At 48.2% G+C, this 21,813-nt stretch overlaps 1 protein-coding gene across 1 annotated transcript; it reads left to right on the forward strand.

Moving 5' to 3' along the window:
* Positions 1-10,749: 10,749 nt before the first annotated feature.
* On the forward strand, positions 10,750-21,508 carry LOC123395940 (L-galactose dehydrogenase). The gene is made up of 5 exons (XM_045090963.1): positions 10,750-10,998; positions 11,088-11,316; positions 11,418-11,717; positions 20,194-20,322; positions 21,018-21,508. The coding sequence occupies exons 1-5, from the start codon at positions 10,838-10,840 to the stop codon at positions 21,147-21,149; spliced, it is 951 nt and encodes a 316-aa protein (XP_044946898.1). The 5' UTR covers positions 10,750-10,837; the 3' UTR covers positions 21,150-21,508.
* Positions 21,509-21,813: the final 305 nt, after the last annotated feature.

Genomic DNA, 21,813 nt, shown 5'->3' on the forward strand with positions numbered 1-21,813 from the left:
TACACCTGGTTTGGCCCACAACTGCAAAAGTTCATCAACTAATGGCCTTAGGTACACATCAATGTCGTTGCCAGGTTGATTCAGTCCTTGGATGAGCACTGGCATCATAATGAACTGTAACGACCAAGATGTGGTCCTTTCCAATCTGAGGGTCGAGGCCCCCGAATAGGAAAGAAGCGCATCTAAGTGTTTCGCAAGCAAGTAAACATAGCACAAAATAATAATTACAGTAGACAGTCTGGGATTCAACTGTCTTCTTATTAATAATGCAGAGTACAACGCAGATACAAACAAGGTAGTTCCGGAACGGACTACAAAACAAGGAAAATGCTATGCTACCCGCTGCAGACCCACGATCACGACCACGGCTCAGTCCTCTGGATAGTTCACGTAAAGGCGATCTGTCTCCTCGTCGTACTGCCACGCCAGCTGGGTGCCGTCGGGATCATCTGACTCTGGGGTACCTGTACCTGCTGGAAGTTTCGGAGGAATCCGTGAGCCACGGGGACTCAGCAATCAAGACCTTGGTGCCAGAACTAGTCATGTTATTGGGTAAGGAAGGGGTGAAGTGTTTCAGGCTTGCTGCAACCTAAGACTGAATAAGTGGCTAACTTACGCGAGAAGGAAGTGAAAGTAGTCTACGCTAACGATCGAGAATACTTGATCAGAAAGTGATCCTGAACACCTACCTACGGCATTCATAACCCCACCATTTTTCGGATCGAAGAGAGGTCTTCGAGGGGACAGTCACGGTTACGCACACAGTTGGCATTTTTATTAGATTATGTTTAAGTTCTCTAATACCGGATGTTAACAAAATATTCCAAGTTGCCACATAACCGCGGGCACGGCTTTTCGAAAGATTAAACCCTCCAGGGGTGCTCCAACTAGTCCTTCACAAACGAACACAGGCCGCAAAGGCATCCTCTATCACGAATCTCGTGATCTCGTCGGATTCCTTAGAGGAAAAACCTCAACTCTGGGGAAAACCAAAGCTTCACCGGGATTCCTATACGCAAGATATACGGCTAAGGCAAGACAAGGCTAGCAGGACCTCCCGTCGTGTCGACGACCCTGATAAGAGCCGCGTATCTCAGTCTCAGGACACGACAGATGAGCTAGACGTCGGGATGGCTAAACCTCTGGGTGACCAGTGGGGCCCCGGACATCGCTCAGGTGGGACCAACACTCATGGGGAGCACTGGCCCGGGTTGTTGATTAAATTCCTCGGGGTAGCTATTCCCTATGCAGATTATTATGTGATTAGCAGTTTAAAACCAAAGTTGGGTCCTGCCGGACAAGCCTTAACGCTACGCGATTTATCAAGGGGGTCCCCATAACAACCCCGAACTTGTTAGGAGCGATCATTATGGAACCAAACACCGGTAACCGGTAACTAAGGCGGCAATAACGGAACAAGACACCCGGAAAAAGGCTAGGCCTCCCGTCATTTACCAAGTATATAGATACATTAATTAAATAACATAAATTAATATAATGATATCAATCTCATGTCATCACATGAGTTTAAATCACCTGCAACTAACAACGCTAACATTAGTAGCTGAGCAAGCCTACCTAGCCATGCAAGTTTGCTAGGAAAGAGTAAGGTGTTTAGGCTCATGGCATATGAAGAGGCAATATATTTTCAGTGGTAGGCAGCGAGAAAAATGACGTGGAATCGAAACTAACATAACAAGTCTAGATATGGGATCAAGGTCATGTCATCTTGCCTGTGATATCCTCAGCTTGGAATGGTTCTGGATCGTCCTGCACGTACTCTCCTGACTCCACGTATTTGTTCTCCGCTCCCGGTGCTACCTAACACAAGAATAACAGCCAATGAACAGCAGCACCACAAAATGCAACAATCACATGATGCATGAGATGAAAGTTGAGCATGCACTACTATTTCCATCACTAGCACAAGCACAATAAACTACAACAAGTTCCTGGGCAGAACTTTGCCCTAACTTATCTGTACATGCATGGGGATGATATGAACAGATTCATCTCGTAAAACTGGTGCAAAACCATATAAAGAACTTTGCAAACGGAGCTACGGATCAACGGGAATCAACGAAACACGATATGAAGCTCTACGTGAAAGATTCAACACCTCACACACATTTGGCACAAATCTGGTGTTTCCAGGTTGCCAAGACATATATTAACCCAACATGAATGAAATGGAGCAAGGTAGAACACCCCAACAACAATTAAACACAAACTTTGAACAAAATGGCAAAACTACGCAATCTGCCAGTTTCTGCATCTTAGATGTTTGTGAGCAACATGCAACATAGCTACAGGTATTCAAATATGACAATTAATATATGTGGCTGTTTCCAACCAAGAACACTACAAGCTCCAGAAAGAATCACAGCAAAAGGAATTAAACTCTAGAAGATACAAGGCCACAAACTTTCCCAAAACCATCAGTTCTCAGGGACTTAGTGAAAATTCCTGCACCTGAGATTCTGTTTCTGTTCTGAAGCTTTTTGACAGCAACCAAAACACAAGCTACTGGACTCCAAATGACTTGAAAATTGACAGGAAGCTTCACAAACATACCAGGTTCAAAACACTAGCACTGAACTAAGTCTAGTTCTCAACAGAATGACCAGCACATCCTTATATACAGGGGAAGAAAATGTCTCCAGCATTCCAGACTTAGTGAAATTTTCAGAGTTCAAAAATCTGGAATTTTCCAGCCACATGCCCACTTTGTCTAGGCATAGTTTGCACACACATGTCCCCAAGAGGTGATTGACACCACTATGGTGTTGAGCACAAACCCCTACCACTAACACACAAAGATCCATGCCCTTGGGCTCCATCTATACCATGGAAACAAAGCCCAAACTTTCATAAAATGGAAATGCAACTCCATAAGGTATGCTTATAAGATGACAATTACGTAGGAGAGTTTCATGTGCACAATGACAAAGTGACATGGGGGTTTGAACCCCATGTTTGTGTCATGCACATCAACAACACCAACACACACAATACCTCACTAGCACTAGCATCAAGCCCAACACAAAAGAAACTCTAAGCTAACAAGAGAGTATGCACACCCTCACATATGGGCATGTGATGGTGCACACTCTCACAAGCATCACTAGGATCTTCCTAGTATTCATGCCATCCTCAATATGCAACTACCACAACAATCCACACCCTCACATGCTAACATAGATAGCTATCTAGTGCAACTCATCACCTCAAGACATGTGGTGAGGGGGAGGCATCCACACCCCACTAAATCCATGCAAACAAAAGAAACTACAAGATCAACTTAGACCACCTAAAACTCCCAAAGATGGGCTCCACAAGAGTAGCTAGTGCATCTTATCTCCTTAAGGCACAACACACACAATAAAAACACATCACAAGCACAACTCCTACCAAGTGTTCTTCACACCACTAGATGCAATCCACAACGGTTTACAAGGATAGCAATATCCATCTATTATCTTGTAAGTGTGCAACTCACACACAAAGGAACCTGTTCCTAACTACACTAGCAAGGAAAAAGATTATAATTCCATCTTGCTGCCCAACACAAGGGAGGGGAAGAACAAATAAAAAGGCAGCAATAAAAAAATAAAAAAATAGCTAAAACAAATATCAGGGGTCCTGGGATTTGAACCCAGTACCCCCTGGTACACAAGGCACCACCTAGCCACTGCACTAGCACCACTATTTCGACAGGAAGGGGGAAGAGTACAGGGAAACATGTCCCTGCTGCTCTTGCACAGGAATAATAGGGGAAAAATCTGACAAAAATATACTCAGCGCCGAGGGGGAATCGAACCCACAACCTCTCATCAGGCGCGCACATGGAACAACCACTGGGCTACGAAGTGTTAACTGACAGAGGGGGAGACTCGAACAGGATAGACTATCTAAAGTCGCCCTCTGTCTGCCGAGAACGACAGCGACAGAGAGCTGACGGGAATCCTAGCCGGCGTTGCTTCGCTGCACTGCCGACGGTGAACTCGTGCACGCGACGCTGAGCTCCGACGAGGGGAAGAGTCTGCACCTGCTGGGCACCCATCTACGCGGGGAGGAGCCCCTGCTGCAATCCGCAAGCACCCAACTCGACCGGCTACGGCCACGCCGCGCAGCTGCTGCCGGGTAGCCTACCTAGCCATGACGCTGCTACCACGAGGGGAGGGAGCCCCTCTGCGCAGCACCCACGCACGCGGCACTTGCAGAACAGCCGCTACGATCGCATCCTCTAACACGCTGCTGCCACGAACAGAGAACGCACGCACACGACGAAGGTCCGAGCCGCTCCGCGGAGGAGGAAGGAAGGGGGACGCGCGGCCTCACCTTGGGAGAAGATGGGGCGCCGAACGGGGAGGAGGAGCGCCGGACCGGGGAAGAAGACGCCGAAGAAGCTCCTCCGACGTAGACCGAAGCAGGGAAGGAGTCGCCCGGTTCGCCCCGTTGACGAGGACGAGCTCGACGGGGGGGGGGGGGGTCGCTCCTCGGGGTCCTAACGCCGGGAATGGGACGTGGGGAGCCGCCCCGAGCCCCCGGACATGGCGGCCGGTGCCGGAGGCGACGGAACGGCGGGTTGACGGAGGAGGCGCTGCACTCTCTCTCTCTCTCTCTGCTACTTCTCAGAAGCTTACCAGGGAAGAACGAGGGAAGGAGGAAACTGGCGGCGCTGGGGGGACGGAGAGGGAACCCTAGGGCGGAGGAGGAGGCCCCGGGCTCCTTTTATCGTCTCGGGAGGCGAGCTCGAGCCGCTGGATCAAGGAGAAAGCGATCGAGAGGTGGAGCGTAGGTCGTACAAGAGTGACGTCGGGAGGAAGAAGAAAACGCTCGCCAGCGGGCTCTCTCGCCACGGTGGAGACCTACTGGGCCAGCACGGGAGAAGACTTAATGGGCCAGGGAAAGAAATAATTACACAGGAGGTTTATCCAATTAGGTAAACAGAAAAACAAATGCACCCAGGGAAGAAAAAAAATATTACCCAAAATAACTACTAGGTTAAAAATTAAAAGGAAAATCCTGCTAGACATAAGAAATTATGGCCCAATAGGGAAAAATAGGAAAGCAATATTTGGAGATGTTTGAAATAAATGCAAAACAGTAATTAACCTACTGTTTTGAGTTTATTTGCACCTCTAAAAATCAAAGAACAAACCAGAAAAATTGCACCTCCTCATAAACACATTTTTATCTAACCACCAGACATTTTAGAGTCATTTTTGGGAAGAAGGAATTTTGACATGGAAAAAAATAGGAGGGAAAAAGAGTTAAATAGCAAGAGCTAAAAAAATGACTAGCTCTCACTCCTACATTACACACACCATCATCACATGCATCACAAGATAGTGCAATACCACCACTTAACCCTAGCAAGAACACATGCACTCACAACACCACATCACTACTCCTAGTAAGAACCAATGCAACATGATCACGACATGCAAACATAAGGTATGACAAGGAATGATATGTTATGCATGCATGCAAGGGAAGTAAGTACTAGGGAACACACATGAAATCATGGCACAAAATGATATCATCACAATCTCTGACAAGGTGGCCCCACATGGAAGGTTACAAAAAAAAGGAAAGTCCTATACTTGGGGCATTACATGAACTTCCGCTTCATGCACAACCAAGGAGGAAGGTTGTAGATACATAGAGTCACGGTCCAGGTGATGTGACTGCAGCTCTGCTTCCCAAAAGGATTAATGTCGTCTGTACTTAGACCAAGCCATAAGTTCCTTGGGTCATCTGCAAAGTCCGACCACTCCCTATCGATTTTCCTCCACTCCGACCCATCCGCGAGGTGTCTCAACTTCCCGTCTTTCTTACACTCGTCTTTGTGCCATCACATCAACTTGGCATGCTCATTGTTTCTGAACAGACGTTTCAACCGTCGTATTATAGGAGCATACCACATAACCTTAGCATGAACCTTATTCCTGGGGGGCTCGTCATAGCCCTCAACATCACCAGGGTCATCCTGTCTGATCTTGTACCGACATGCAGTACATACTAGGCATTTGTACATATTCTCGTACTTCTCACCGCGGTATAGGATGCAGTCATTAATGCATGCATGTAACTTCTGCATATCTAATCCAAGAGGGCAGATAGCCTTCTTTGCTTCGTACGTAGTCTTGGGCAATTCGTTATCCTTTGGAAGCTTCGGCTTCAATATTTTCAGTAGCTTCTCAAATATCTTGTCAGATAAACCAGTTGCTGCCTTCCATTTCAACAGCTCCAATGTGGTACCAAGCTTTATGTTGTTGGAAATATGCCCTAGAGGCAATAATAAAATGGTTATTATCATATTTCGTTGTTCATGATAATCGTCTATTGTTCATGCGATAATTGTATTAACAGGAAACAGTAATACATGTGTGAATAAATAGATCACAATGTGTCCCTAGCAAGCATCTAGTTGGCTAGCTCGTTAATCAATAGATGATCATGGTTTCCTGATCATGGGCATTAGATGTCATTGATAACGTGATCACATCATTGGGAGAATGATGTGATGGACAAGACCCAATCCTAAGCATAACATTAATCGTATTGTTCGTATGCTAAAGCTTTTCTAATGTCAAGTGTATTTTCCTTCGACCGTGAGATTGTGCAACTCCCGGACACCGTAGGAGTGCTTTGGGTGTATCAAATGTCACAACGTAACTGGGTGACTATAAAGGTACACTACGGGTACCTCCGAAAGTGCCTGTTGGGTTGGTACGAATCGAGATCAGGATTTGTCACTCCGTGTGACGGAGAGGTATCTCTGGGCCCACTCGGTAGAACATCATCATGAGCTCAATGTGATTAAGGAGTTAGTCACGGGATGACGTGCTACGGAATGAGTAAAGAGACTAACCGGTAACGAGATTGAACAAGGTATAGGTATACCGACGATCGAATCTCGGGCAAGTTCTATATCGACAGACAAAGGGAATTGTAACGGGATTGATTGAATCCATGACATCGTGGTTCCTCCGATGAGATCATCGTGGAGAAAGTGGGAGCCACCATGGGTATCCAGACCCCGCTGATGGTTATTGGCCGAAGAGGTGTCTCGGTCATGTATGCCTGTTTCCCGAACCCGTAGGGTCTACACACTTAAGGTTCGATGACGCTAGGTTTATAGGGAATTGTTATACGAGGTTACCGAAAGTTGTTTGGAGTCCCTAATGAGATCCCGGACATCACGTGGAGCTCTAGAATGGTCCGGAGCTAAAGATTGATATATAGGATGGATGGTTTTGGACACCGGAAATGTTTCGGGCGTCACGAGTAGCGTGCCGGGACCACCGGGACCACCGGAAATGGTCCCGGGGGTCCAGCGGGAGGGGTCACCAGCCCCAAGAGGTAGCATGGGCCAAAAGGTGGAGGGCAACCAGCCCAAAGTGGGCTGGTGCGCCTCCCACAAAGAGGTCCAAGGCGCAGGAGGTGGAGAGGGGGGAAACCCTAGGCACTGGTGGGCCTAAGGCCCACCTAGGGGTGCGCCAACCCCTCCCCCTGCCCTGGCCGCCGCACCTCCAATCTGGGGGGCTGCCGCACCACCTAGGGTGGGAACCTTAGGGGTGGCGCCCCCTCCCCTCCTCCTATATATAGAGGGGGTTTGGGGGCTGTTTTGCACACGGTTTTCCCTCTCCCTCGGCGCAGCCCTGCTCCCCTCCTTCCTCCTCTCCCACGGTGCTTGGCGAAGCCCTGCTGGGAGACCTCGTCTTTCCATTGACACCACGCCGTCGTGCTGCCAGAGATCTTCCCCAACCTCTCCCTCCTCCTTGCTGGATCAAGGTGCGGGAGACGTCGCCGGGTTGCACGTGTGTTGAACGCGGAGGTGCCGTGGTTCGGCACTAGATCGGAATCACACAGCGATCTGAATCGCCGCGAGTACGACTCCATCAACCGCGTTCTAGCAACGCTTCCGCTTAACGATCTTCAAAGGTATGAATATGCACCCACCCCTCTCTCATTGCTGGTCTCTCCATAGGAAGATCTGAATATGGCGTAGGAAAATTTTGAATTTATGCTACGTTACCTAACATATGCTGCCATCTTCATAATTTGGGTACAACAACTTTTTATGATCCTTTAGCATGGCCTCCAACTTCAGCTTCTCATTGTCTGTATCGCATTGTCTCTTTGCATCAGAAATGACCCGACCAAGACCATCAGCGGGCTCATATGATGTCGGTCGTTCTTCACCTCCTCCTTCTTCATTGTCTTCCATTGCAGTATCACCGTATTCTTCAGTGAACATAGGATAGTTGTCATCATCATCTTCTTCTTCATTGTCTTTCATCATAACCCCTATTTTTCCGTTCATGGTCCAACAATAATATGTGGGCATGAAATCTCTTCGAAACACGTGGCCTTGAATGGTTTTCGAGCTAGAGTACTCCTTCACGTTTTGACAGTCAACACATGGACAAGGCATAAAATTATCTACTTTGTTTGCCTCAGCCACATTGATAAATTTATGCAGGCCTGCAATAAATACGGAACCACGTTGTTCGCCATACATCAATCGCTTCCGTGCATCGATCTGCATCATACATGAATAGTGAAATGACCACCGTACATGGACACATGCAATATTTTTGTATCAATTACAGATGAAAAAGGATAACGTTGCTAACCTCGGTCGAGGATACCATTTTGTGTGAACTTAAGTGTGACTCGCGCATTAGTCCCGGTTCGTAATGTACTCCAAAGTGCGTTGGTCACCGTACATACATTGACGGTTCATCTGTATTATGAAATTAAGTATATCAAAAAACTATTGCAGAACATCATGAATAGAGAAATGACTAAATTAATACAAGTTCATCATCACATTAAAACCAAAGCACAGTAGTGGTCAAATGTTATTATTGCAAAAATAATTACATAAAGTTCTGTCATAAAACAACATACAACTATGTAAAACATTTAAATGCAACAACAAATGCGATCAAAATCGCAACTAATGTAACAATTGACCCAACAACATAATGATACCAAGCCTCTTTATCAATAACATATTTTCTAATATTCATAATCTTAAAGCGCATTTCATCCATCTTCAAGTGCATTGCATCCATCTTCAACTTGCTATCATCGACTACATCGGCAACATGCAACTCCAGTTCCATATTCTTCTCCTCAATTATTTTCAATTTTTTCTTCAAGTAATTGTTTTCTTTTTCAACCAAATTTAACTTCTCGACAAGAATTTCTATGTGGGTTGGAATTTCCGATTCACATACCTCCTAGATTAAAAAATATATGTCACGTTGGTCGTCATAATTGTCATAAACACTAAATAAAACAAACAGTTATAAAAGATAATATATACCACATCCGAATCATAGACATGACGAGGGCCGACGGAGGCGGATACCAAAACCATCGCACTATATAATAACAAAAAATAATGAAAGTAAGTAATTTATACAAGTATCTATCTAAATCATACAAGTAAGAAATTTTTTTCTTTTAAAAAGAAGATAAGAACAAGAGGCTCACCACGATGGTGCTCGTGACGAGATCGGCGCGGGCGATCGACAACGGTGAGGACGAGCACGGGACGGCACCCTACACATGTGCAGACTCTAAGAAGTTAATTTGAGCTCAAATTTTGCATCTAAATCAAAATAACTCCCACATACACTCCTACACTAAAACCCACAAACCACTCTACTTCTAGAGCATTTGAAATGAGCTAAGCTAGCACTGAGAGATGAAAGGATGAAGTAGCTAACCTTTTAGAACACTTGTGTAGTTGATGCACCGTCAAACTTAGACAAATATTGAGGAAAATGGAGCTTGGAGGTCGAGCTTGGAGAGGAGAAAGCTTAAGTAATGTGGCTCGGGCATTTCATCAAACACCTCATGTGCATGAAATAGAAGGGTGGCAAGAGCATGGCATGCACACCTCAACAACCAAAAAACAGAGGAGAGGATGGGCACGGGCGAGGGTATACATAGGCAAAACTTTAGTCCCGGTTTTTGTCTAAAACCAAGACTAATAGCCTACCATTTAGTTCCGGTTCCAGCCGGGGCACGCCACGTGTGTGTCGCTGGATCTTTAGTCCCGGTTTTTGACACGAACTGGAACTAATGCGTCGAACCGAACGAGGACTATTGCCCCGCGAGGCCCTGACAGCTCGAACCGCTCGGGTTTATTTCGACCCGGGGCTAATGGCTTTTGCAGCTCCGGCCGAAAGCCTCTTTTTCTACTAGTGAATACTACTAACAAATGACTACATTTTTCCTCCTACAAATATATCAAACATAATATTTGTAAGTATAATGTTTGCTACAGTTATGATTCTTTAATTCTGCATACCATGCAAAAATCAACAATTGCGTAAAAAGCCAAATTCAAATTTTGAATTCAAAAGAATGCACGTGCATGCTAAGGCCATGTTTGGTTTCAATAAGTCAGGTGACTTAAAACCAGTGACTTATAAGTCACGTCTGTTTGGTTGTCATCTGACTTATAACCTTTTCATGCAAAAGTGGATGACTTATAAGTTTTAAGTTGGAGTGGAGCAACTTATGATTTATAAGTTGGGATGACTTATAAGTTAGGTCTGTTTGACAAAATAAGTCACTTTTTGCATTTTTTAACTTATAAGTTGGTGACTTATTTGAAACCAAACAGGCCTAACTACAGTAGTGGTAGAGATAAAAAAGAACTGTAGCGCGTGGAGGCCGCCTCATCATCTCTCCGGCAAATTCCCCGCCGAGAGAAGACAAGGACACGACGAGCTGGACCACCAGCCAGCGCAAGGCAACCACCACCCACCTCCTCCACTCGCCGCAACCAACACCAACCCAAGCAATGGAGCTCCGCACCCTCGGCGGCACGGGCCTCCGCGTCAGCCCCGTCGGCTTCGGCGCCTCCCCGCTCGGCAACGTCTTCGGCGACGTCCCCCGCGACGTCGCCCGCGCCACCGTCCGCCGCGCCCTCGACCTCGGCATCAACTTCTTCGACACATCCCCGTAACGCCCCGCCCCGCCCCGCCCCGCCACTCTCCCCCCTTCCTTCGCCCCCGCCTCCCGCGGGCCTGAGCCGGCGCTGTTCTTCCCAGGTACTACGGCGGCACGGTCTCGGAGTCGGTGCTCGGGGACTGCCTCCGCTTCGCGGGCGTCCCGCGCGACAGCTTCGTGGTCGCCACCAAGTGCGGCCGCTACAAGGAGGGCTTCGACTTCAGCGCCGCCCGCGTCACGCGCAGCGTCGACGAGAGCCTCGCGCGCCTCGGGCTCGACTACGTCGACATCCTTCACTGCCACGACATCGAGTTCACCAACCTGGACCAGGTCGGTCTCGCCGCCCACCACTTGTTCGACAGATTCCCTCTGGCAGCCTTAACCCATGATTGATTCTGTAACACTATGCATTGCTGTTTGGATGTTTGCAGATTGTGAACGAGACGATTCCTGCGCTCCAAAAGATCAAGGAGAGTGGGAAGGCGCGGTTCATTGGAATTACTGGATTGCCGTTGAGTATCTTCACCTACGTGCTTGACCGGGTGCCTCCCTGCTCCGTAGATTTGGTTCTGTCCTACTGCCACTACGGAATCAATGATACTGCTCTTGTGGATTTGCTACCGTACTTAAAGAGCAAAGGTGTTGGGGTGATCACTGCTTCACCCCTTGCTATGGGGCTTCTCACGGATAACGGGCCACCTGAGTGGCACCCTGCACCAGAAGAACTCAAGGTATTGCTGTAATATGATTTGTGTTCATTTTCATCTGACTATATGCAGGACAAGCTATTTCTTCACAATTACCTATTGTCCGTAGAACAACGAGATGTAAGATACTGGTACCATCATATTTTATCAAGAAAACGACTAATGCATAACACATTATAGCATGCTTCTGTTAGCATAAACTTCAGTTCAGGTTTAGTGTTTAAGTGTCAAAAAGTTTCAGTTTCGTCAGTCCTAGAGTTTTGTTTTCGTCAAAATAAGCCCGAGCTGCGCCTCGGTTCAGTTGCGTTTTCTGCGGCGCCTTGACCCGATTGTGGGATGGCACGAGTGCACGGTCAAGGCGCCATGACGGGCGATGCGTGGGGGGCACTGGGATGGCGGCGTCCACTACCCGATCGTGGCCTGTATTTCCGTTGTATTCTGTTGCAAAGTTTCGAATAAAAAAGAGAAACAGAGCAGAAAAGCTGCAGTAGTTTGCAGCGCAAAACCTTCTTTAGTCTCGCTCGTTTTCTTCCTCTCTTACCCTCCGGTGATCGCTGGAGTTAGTCGAGGGCGGGGCCGTCTGACAATTGGCATCAAAGCTTAGTTGCTTGATCGACCTGTGGAGATGACGGGACGCGGCAGCCCGAAGAACCCGACGGAGGTGGGGAACAACGACGGCGCCATGGTTGTGCACCAGAGGGTCGTCTGCGACACCGGCGGGGCGTGGTCCATGCTGACACGTACGAACTACGGTGACTGGGCGCTCCTGATGCAGGTGATGCTCGAGGCGCGCCAACTCTGGGTCGCCATCAATGAAGGGACCACGGAGCGGGAGACAGATCACACAGCAATGGAGTGCCTGCTGCGGTCTGTGCCGCCGGAGATGGCGTCCACGCTCGCCATGAAGGACACGACGAAGGATGCCTGGGACACCATCAAGACGATGCGGCTGGGCGTGAGCCGCGTACGTGAGGCCAAGGCGACAACGCTCCGTCGTCAGTACGAGGCGATCAAGTTCAATGACGGCGAGAGCATCGACGATTTCGGTATGCGCCTGTCTTCCTTTGTCACACAACTCGAGCTCCTAGGTGATAAGATCGGCGAGCCTGCTGTCGTTTGGAAGTTCCTCTTGGTCGTTCCCAGTGCGTACTCGCAGATGGTGTGCGCGATTGAGACCTTGGTCAACCTCAACACCCTGGCGCTCGAGGAGTTGATGGGGCGGCTGAAGGCCGCCTAGGAGAGATATGAGCTGAACGCGGCGCCTAGCGCCGCCGACAGCAATGGCAGACTGCTCCTCACTGAGGAGGAGTGGTTTGCGCGCCTGAAGCTGCGGGAGGGCGACGACTCCTTCGTGGCCGTGGACGCGGCAAAGGGCGCGGGGGTCGAGGCCAGGGCAGTGGCCGCGATGCAAGTAGCGGGGATAAGTCCAAGGACATTTGCCGCTACTGCAATGAGGGGCAATTGGCGCGCGAGTGCAAGACTCGGATCAAGGAGCAGGCGAACCTCGTCCAGGCCGGCGGCGAGGACTAGAGCAGAGCCTGTTGATGGTCCAAGCCTGTGGGCTCTCCGACCACAACTCTGACAGCATCGACGACACCCAGTTCGTCTTGTCGAGGACTCTGTTCAGGTCCACCTTGGGCACGAGGGGAGCGGCAGCAGCCGCGCAGGTGTGTGGTATCTAGACACGGCTGCGTCGAACCACATGACGGGCGACCGAGCGGTCTTCGTCGAGCTCGACACGGGCGTCACCGGAACTGTCAAGTTTGGTGACGGCTCCGTCGTCAACATCTGCGGCCGAGGGACGATCCTTCTGACGTGCAAGACGGGAGAGCACCGTGCGGTCACCGGGGTGTACTATATCCCACGATTGCGCTCCCACATCATTAGCCTGGGCCAGCTTGACGAGAGCGGCTGCCAGGTGCTGATCCAGGACGGCGTGTTGCGCGTGCGTGACCAGCAGAGACGTCTCCTCGCCAAGGTAAAGAGAGCCCCAAATCGCCTGTGCTCTGTTGTTCTTCAGATCGGGCAGCCTATGTGTCTCGCAGCGCACGGGGGCACGGACACGGCATGGACTTGGCATGCGCGCTACAGGCATCTCAGCTTCGACGCGTTGCGCAAGCTGGCGCGCCAGGATATGGTGCGCAGGATGCTCGTGGTCGAGCAAGTGGATCAGCTCAGTGACGCGTGCCTGGCCGACAAAGCAACGACGCTCGTCATTCGCGCAACAGGCCAAGTTCTGGGCGCAGGAGCGACTGGAGCTGGTGCACGGTGATCTCTGCGGCCCGATGAACCCGGCAACACCTAGCGGGAAGAATACTTCCTCCTGCTGGTGGACAACACCTAGCTCGTGCTGCTCGCATCGAAGGACGAGGCCATAGCATCGATCAAGCGCGTGCAAGCTCACGCGGAGTTTGAATCCGGGCGCAAGCTGAAGACACTGCGCACGGACCGGGGGGTGGGGGCGAGTTCACGTCCGGGTGCTTCACGGCGTACTGCACCGAGCTGGGAGTCAGCCGCCATCTCAATGCACCGTACTCACCGCAACAGAACGGTGTGGTGGAGCGCCGAAACGACACGGTGGTGGGGATGGCCCGGAGCTTGCTGACGGCCAAGCATCTCCCCGGCGAATTCTGGGGCGAAGCAGTCACGACGGCGGTGTTCCTGCTGAACAGTGCGCCGACGAAGAGCCTCGACGGCATGACCCCTTTCGAGGCGTGGCACGGGCATAAGCCGAACGTACACTTCCTGCGCACCTTCGGGTGCGTCGTGCACGTGAAGGGCACGCGCCCTGGACTGAAGAAACTCAACGATCGCAGTCGGCCCATGATCTTCGTTGGCTACGAGCAGGGTATGAAGGGCTACAGGGCCTACGACCCGACGACAGGGCGGGTGCATGTGACGCGCGATGCCGTGTTCGACGAGGGAGCACATTGGGACTGGACAGAGGAGAAGGACGCCATGAACACGTTCAGCGGCGTCGACACCTTCGTGGTCGATCACCTTGCGAGCAACGCCCCAGAGGCGTCAGACGGCGGGGTTGCAGCCACCTCTCCTCCGCATACACCACCAGCGTCTCCGGCAGCATCCCCAGCACCGCCCTGTCCGCCACCAGCAAGCCCAGGAGGGGTGGAATTTGTGTCACCGCCATCAGCAGTCAGCGACATACTCGACGCGGCCGACGACACTGTGCGAGAGCACCGGTTCAGCACCATGCAGAACGTGCTGGATGTCGGTCCGGTGGCGGATCCAGACAAAGAGCTGCACTACCTGGCGGCAGAGGAGCCAAGCTTGTTCACCGTGGCGGAACTGGAGGCAAGTTGGCGGGGCGCCATGATCAAAGAGATGAGCTCTATTGAGGACAATCAGACATGGCAGCTCACCGCGCTCCCCCAGGTCACCGTGCCATAGGCCCCAAGTGGGTCTTCAAGGTGAAGAAGGACGCGCGCGGAGAAGTGCTCAAACACAAAGCCCGCCTCGTGGCAAAGGGCTATGTGCAGCAGCACGGCATCGACTACGACGAAGTGTTCGCTCCAGTAGCGTGCCTCGAGTCTGTACGAGTGCTGCTGGCGCTCGCGGCGAACGCGGGCTGGGCCGTACACCACATGGACGTCAAATCGGCGTTCTTGAACGGCGAACTCAAGGAAGAAGTGTACGTGCAGCAGCCACTAGGGTTCGCCATCGCCAGCAAGGAGCATCTTGCCCTGCGTCTGAACAAGGCCCTGTACGGGCTGAAGCAAGCGCCCAGGGCATGGAACATCAAGCTGGACACCTGCTTGGTCAAGCTGGGCTTCACTCGCTGCCCATCAGAGCACGACGTGTACGCGCGGGGCAGGCGACTACACGGCTCATCGTGGGCGTGTATGTAGACGACCTGGTGATCGCCGGGTCCGATGCAGCAGAGATCAGCAAGTTCAAGGGGGAGATGCAGAAGCTCTTCAAGATGTCTGACCTGGGTTTGCTCAGCTTCTATCTCGTGATTGAAGTGAAGAAGAGTGCGGACGGCATTGTCATCGCACAAAGCGCGTACGCGCAGAAGCTCTTGGAGAAGAGTGGCATGACTGGCTGCAAGCCGGTTCACATACCCATGGAACCTCGCTTCAAGCTATCAAGGGAGAGCACGGCGCCGCCAGCGGACGCGACGGAGTACCGCAGCATCGTCGGCAGCCTGCGCTACCTGGTGCAGACGCGCCCTGACCTGACGTTTGCAGTCGGGTATGTATCGCGTTTCATGGAGGCGCCAACAGAGGAGCATCGAGCCGCCGTCAAGCACATCTTGAGGTACATCGCCGGGACGCTGAGCCTAGGCTGCAAGTATAGCAGAGGAGACGGCGACCCCAAGCTCACTGGGTACAGCGACAGTGACCTGGGCGGCGATGTTGACACGCGCAAGAGCACCTCCGGCACCCTGGTCCTGCTTGGAGGGGGAGCGGTAACCTGGCAGTCTCAGAAGCAGAAGATCGTGGCTCTCTCCAGTTGTGAGTCAGAGTACGTTGCAGCAACGACAGCGGCGTGTCAGGGGATTTGGCTCTCGCGCCTGCTCGGGGAGTTCAGAGAAGCTGAGGCGGCGACAGTAAGGCTCAAGGTCGACAACAAATCCACGATCTCCCTGGCCAAGAATCCTGTGATGCATGACAGGTCGAAGCACATCGAGCTCAGGTACCACTTCATAAGAGACTGCATGGAGATGAAGAAGATCGAAGTTGAGTATGTGGCGACTGAATTTCAGCTTGCTGACATGCTCACCAAGCCGCTCGGTCGTGTTCGCCTGCAGCAGCTGCGCTCAAGCATTGGCATGATCGAGGTAAAGCCCTGAACAATCAGTTTAGGTGGCGATTGTTAGCATAAACTTCAGTTCAGGTTTAGTCTCTAGGTGTTGAAAAGTTCCAGTTTCGTCAGTCCTAGAGTTTTGTTTTCGTCAGAATAAGCCCGAGCTGCGCCTCTGCTCAGTTGCGTTTTCTGCGGCGCCTTGACCCGATCGTGGGATGGCACGAGTGCACGGTCAAGGCGCCATGACGGGCGATGCGCGGGGGGGGGGGGGGGGGGGGGGGGGGGCGCTCGGATGGCGACGTCCACTACCCGACCGTGGCCTGTATTTCCGTTGTAATCTGTTGCAAAGTTTGGAATAAAAGAGAGAAACAGAGCAGAAAAGCTGCAGTAGTTCGCAGCGCAAAACCTTCTTCAGTCTCGCTCGTTTTCTTCCTCTCTTACCCTCTGGTGATCGCCGGAGTTAGTCGAGGACGGGGCCGTCTGACAGCTGCCACTGCCACATCATCCTGGCCCCACATCACAAGTGCTACCGCATGGCTCAGAGCCCAGCGCTTGAAGGAATCTGATGGCACCGAGCGTGTCGCTCCCGTAGGCACCGATACGAACGTTAGCGATGGATATTTTCCCTTTTCAATGCCCCAAAATGGCACAAAAGATATACTTGTCTGGCCGAAATATGCACCCTGACACAGATAATGGAGCTTGAGGGTTGACAGGTCGCCGGCGAGGTGGCGCCGTCACCCTGGGGGCAGTGGCAAGAAACTTATCGGCCATCATACTCTGACTTGATTTGCTACTAGTAACTAGGACTGTTCAAACAGTCAGTTGGCAACGGGTACTTCTTTCCTAGTTGAGTGGATCTGCGTAGCAGAGTCCAATATTCTACCACAAGCCCGGACCTGAGTTGTTGTGGGCGGTAGGCCAGTAGCAGGTGTATTGGAGATTAGGGATAGAGAGAACAGGGGATTGTTTCTTGTATTCTCTAGTATACTCGAGATCCTTTATATGATCCTGTAGGCTAAGCCGACTCTGTGTCCTTGCTGGACTCCTACAAGTAGTGGCACCTAACAGGAATAAGCCCTGCACTTTCCTTTCGCTAATTGACTTTGAAAGCTGAATAAAACTCCTGCTACTACTATTCCCCATGTAACAAGTAAAGCAATGATGGTTTGTAGGGGTTGTTGAGATGGAAAATGAGGGGCAGTTAAGAAATATTAGTAAATTTTGTATGAAATTGGACCAAAACATTCTGGACTACACTCTCAGTTATCTCAATTTGGGTGCTCATTTCTGTTTTTTATCAGTTCTAAAATATCAATTCAAGTATTGTGGTTATGGAAATTCTTTGAAAAAATGGAATGTTAATGAGTAATTCCACCTTAAAATTTTATTACTTCAAAATTTGATTGAATAAACTGTTTACATCATCATTGTTCCACATGGATGTGGGTGTATGTAACTTCAAAGGTGTACTTTCTGACACTAGAACATATTTTAAGAATTTTATTTGCGATAGGTTTAAAGTAGATAGCAACTGAAAACAAACATTTTTATGCCAGAATCCTTATCCGAAACTGATGAGTCGTGACCGCAGAGTCACGTGTGGGTTGCATAGTGACACATTTGGTAGGTTGCTTCGTTTTTCGGTTATTTGCATCTGTGGCCTGAGTCTGTGGCCCGACTCAGCCAGGGTGAGTGAAAACAGGCAAAAAACCATGTTCTGCACATAGTTTGCTTGCCTGCATCCCCTCCAGCGTGCCTAAGCAGAAACGCACGCATGGTGTTTGGTTGCAGGCCTGTTCTAGGCAGATGCAAAGTGTTGTTGTTTGGTTACAGGCAAGACATATGGTCTGTTAACCTCTTGTTGGAGTGGTGAGTTTACCAGCACAGACAAATGCACATGATAGGCAACTAATAGCAAGCATAACGTAAACAAGAGTCTTACTCACAGGGAGTTAAACTGACAAACAGTTGCGGCAAACTCTTAAACTAAACATCCAACACAAATATCTTAAACTGGTGCAGAGATAACACCCTAACGATCCATGGCAAATGCCGCCTCGTGCCTCTTGCAGTTGGTCACCACCTCAACACTCTCGTCGTTCCAGACAATCACCTTCAAGGTGTTGGGAGCCGCCAGCTTGAAGGTGATGAGGTACCCGATCTTGATCTGGTGAGCAACGGCAAAGCGGACCCTACCATTATCAAGGGTGAGCCTGCTGTTGATTGTCCAGACGACCCTCCAGGCGCAGCCGATGTTCGTGGAGGTCTGGCCGATTTTTTTTATTCCATCCAAAAAAAATTAAATGCATGTGAAACACACATCAATGGGCAAAATAATTCAGTTTTTTTGGACGTGATGTTTTTGCACCTGAGCACATATGAGCTCGGGTGAACAGTATATTCCAAAAATATTATAAAAATGTTCAAAGAAAACTGATTTTTTTTTTGGGCAAACTTTGACAAATGTTCTAAGTGCTCGTCAAATTTCATCATTAAATCACATTTTTGGAAGTCGTGGCAAAAAAAACAAAATCGAAACTCTGAAAATGGTACTTTCGAAAGCATTTTGGAGCACTAATTTTGTTTTTTTGCCACCACTTCAAAAAATGTGATTTCATACTGAAATTTTGCAAGCTACTAAAACATTTGTCAAAGTTTGCTGTAAAAAAAAATAGATTTTTTAAAACATTTTTAAAATATTTTACGAATTTACTGTTCATCCGAGCTCGTTTGAGCTCGGGTGTAGAAGAGCACTTTACAGTTTTTTTCTCATTTTTGAAGGATTTATTGTAGCAATGGGTGCATGTGAGCTTGTGCTCACAAGAGCATGTTTGCTAAAAACAAACATTTTTATGCCAAAATCCTTACCCGAAAGTGATGCGTGGTGACCATGGAGTTACAGGTTGCATAGGTGAATTGATAGTGGTTGATTTGATTCTTTCTGCCAGTGATAGAAAATAAATTTATTCCCTATGCTGTTATAGTTATGTTTGCCATGTATGAAGAGAAGTTCATGAGACTCGTAAGCATGATCGCTGGTTTTGTCCAAAGGTCAATAGCCCCTTGTCACAATTTTCGTTTGGTGGATCCTGGTTCACCCTAGTTGAGTGAAGCAGGGAGAGAGCGAGAGAAAGGGAATGGTAGAGTGGTCAATGGTCCTTTTGACGTGTTTTTACCTCAGTTTCTGGTGGAGAAATATCTCGAGAATGCAATTGTAAAGCAACATGTATCTTCCATTGCTTCAAGTTGAGTTATGTGTTTTTATAGTTAATTATACACTTACTAGCTACACCAAATTATCGTACTGGATGATGTATTTAGTCACTTCTAATCCATTCTTCCATGCTAAGGATGATTGGTTTATGATAATCTGGCAATCCCATTTGCCCAACTAGCTATTGCCTATTTTTATCATTTTGTTAACCAACCTCTTGTTTTCATGGTTACTTTTGCACAAAAGATTATAAAATATAAGTTCAGCTCAGGACAGTTCATTAATGGCAAACTGAGCCTAATTGACAAACAAGAACTAAACAATTTGCAATACATCTCTCAGTAAAAGCTCTTGAAGACGATTATTACTTCTGTTACACTCTCATGGGTGAAATAGTAGTTGAAACTGAGAAATCTTATTGGTTATGTATCATATTAGCTTCTAGAAGGTTCATTTCTTTGTCTGGCGTGTCAAATCAATCCATCAATTGCCATGTATAACATGATCTGTTATCAGCTGGCATGCAGGACCGCAGCAGATCACTGTAGAAAGAAGGGGAAACATATTACAAAGCTAGCCATGAAGTATAGCTTGATGAACAATGAAATTTCTACAGTTCTTGTTGGAATGAACTCTCCAGAACAGGTATTCAATTTGCCCCACTCTATAGGATCTTCTACACAACATATTCTTTAAGCATAAATTAAAGTATGTATATGTTAAATATCCCATTTCCATGCCTGAACTTGCCTAAACCTGGCGAACCACCTGCTGAGTGCTTAGTCATTGTGTAAAGTAAGTTTGTCTCGATCTACTCACATGTGGATGCCCCATGGAAAAAAAATATGTAATAAACATTTTAGTTTTAGGAGAGAAAATAATAATTTTCTAATCATGGGAGTAATACTACATTGAACAAAACAGTCTTGGTTGTTTATGTACTAACTTCTGCCTGTTTCCAATGCTGCTTTGATTTTCAATACATATGAGCTATGTTAATTGTGACTTGTGTTTTTCAAGTAAACATAGACTAATATTTTTTGGACTACTTACTGCTTTATTAACGGGTGTCGGGTAGTGTATTTGTTCAAATTAGAACAATTGCTGAAATACTAGCCCTTATTAGGAAACAAATAGTAAAATGATGTATTCCATAATTATAATAATACAAACATAATGTAACTATTGCCATTGGATGAATGTAAAAATATAATGTATTACCACAGGAGGAAGCAAAATGACATAATTTGTACCTTTGATAGATTTCATCATTAAAAACATGCTAGCTTGAAAAGATAGACTCTGAAGGAATTATTCATCTTGTGCTTACCTGATTCAAGGTGGAGGAGAATGTTGCTGCTGCTGTTGAGTTGTCGACTTCAGGCATAGATGAAGAACTTTTGCATGAAGTCGAAGCAATTCTAGAACCTGTTAAAAACTTGACCTGGCCCAGTGGTATTCAGCAAGCATAATATCCGAGTACGACATTAGCAGCCTTGCCTGCCTGCCTGGTGATTGAAATATAAATATCCAACTTTCCAAGGCAACCAAATGGACGACCTTTGTTTGGAATTTGTGGGCAATGTTGTTGTCTCGAGTAATTTATATATGCCTGGGAGCCGACACTAACAATAAAAGGTGAATGATGATTGATCATTGATATATTGTTCGCGTATGCCTGCATATATCTAGAAAATCATATGGATACAACAGTGGACCGTTGGGGTTTCAGTGATGATGTTGTGACCCTAGTTTATGGGGGTTACAATGGTCATGTGTTGGGTGGTCTTGTGGCTCCAATTCGCATAAGTAAGCATGTTTGCAACGTTTTTGTCCAGTTTTTCATTAATTAGTTGGGTAACTTTTTTCATCTTAATTAATGGATGAGACAATTTTTTTGCGTCCGTTTTGAAAAAAGATAGTAAGTGAACGACGCAGTGACAATCTGTTGAGGCAGAACTTTTCTGAATTATATGCTATGCAGGGGTGTCTTCGCTTCATCTTCTCTAGATTGATTCTATTCCTTTTTTTTTGCGGGACTAATAATTGTATTACTCAACTTGAAGGTCCTTACAATCATCCAGGACCACCTTTAAAGCAACCTCAGGAGCAGAACTAACCCAAGTCATAGTTCGA

The sequence above is a fragment of the Hordeum vulgare genome, chromosome 5H, assembly GCF_904849725.1.
Source record: "Hordeum vulgare subsp. vulgare chromosome 5H, MorexV3_pseudomolecules_assembly, whole genome shotgun sequence".
In the NCBI taxonomy this organism is placed as follows: Eukaryota; Viridiplantae; Streptophyta; class Magnoliopsida; order Poales; family Poaceae; genus Hordeum; species Hordeum vulgare.

What these genes read in the sequence shown, in the direction of transcription:
- LOC123395940 (XM_045090963.1), top strand. Translation starts at nt 10,838, where the DNA reads ATGGAGCTCCGCACCCTCGGCGGCACGGGCCTCCGCGTCAGCCCCGTC. An exon ending in AACTTCTTCGACACATCCCC is followed by an intron (nt 10,999 to 11,087) that starts GTAACGCCCCGC and finishes TGTTCTTCCCAG; the next exon opens with GTACTACGGCGGCACGGTCT. An exon ending in GAATGAACTCTCCAGAACAG is followed by an intron (nt 20,323 to 21,017) that starts GTATTCAATTTG and finishes ACCTGATTCAAG; the next exon opens with GTGGAGGAGAATGTTGCTGC.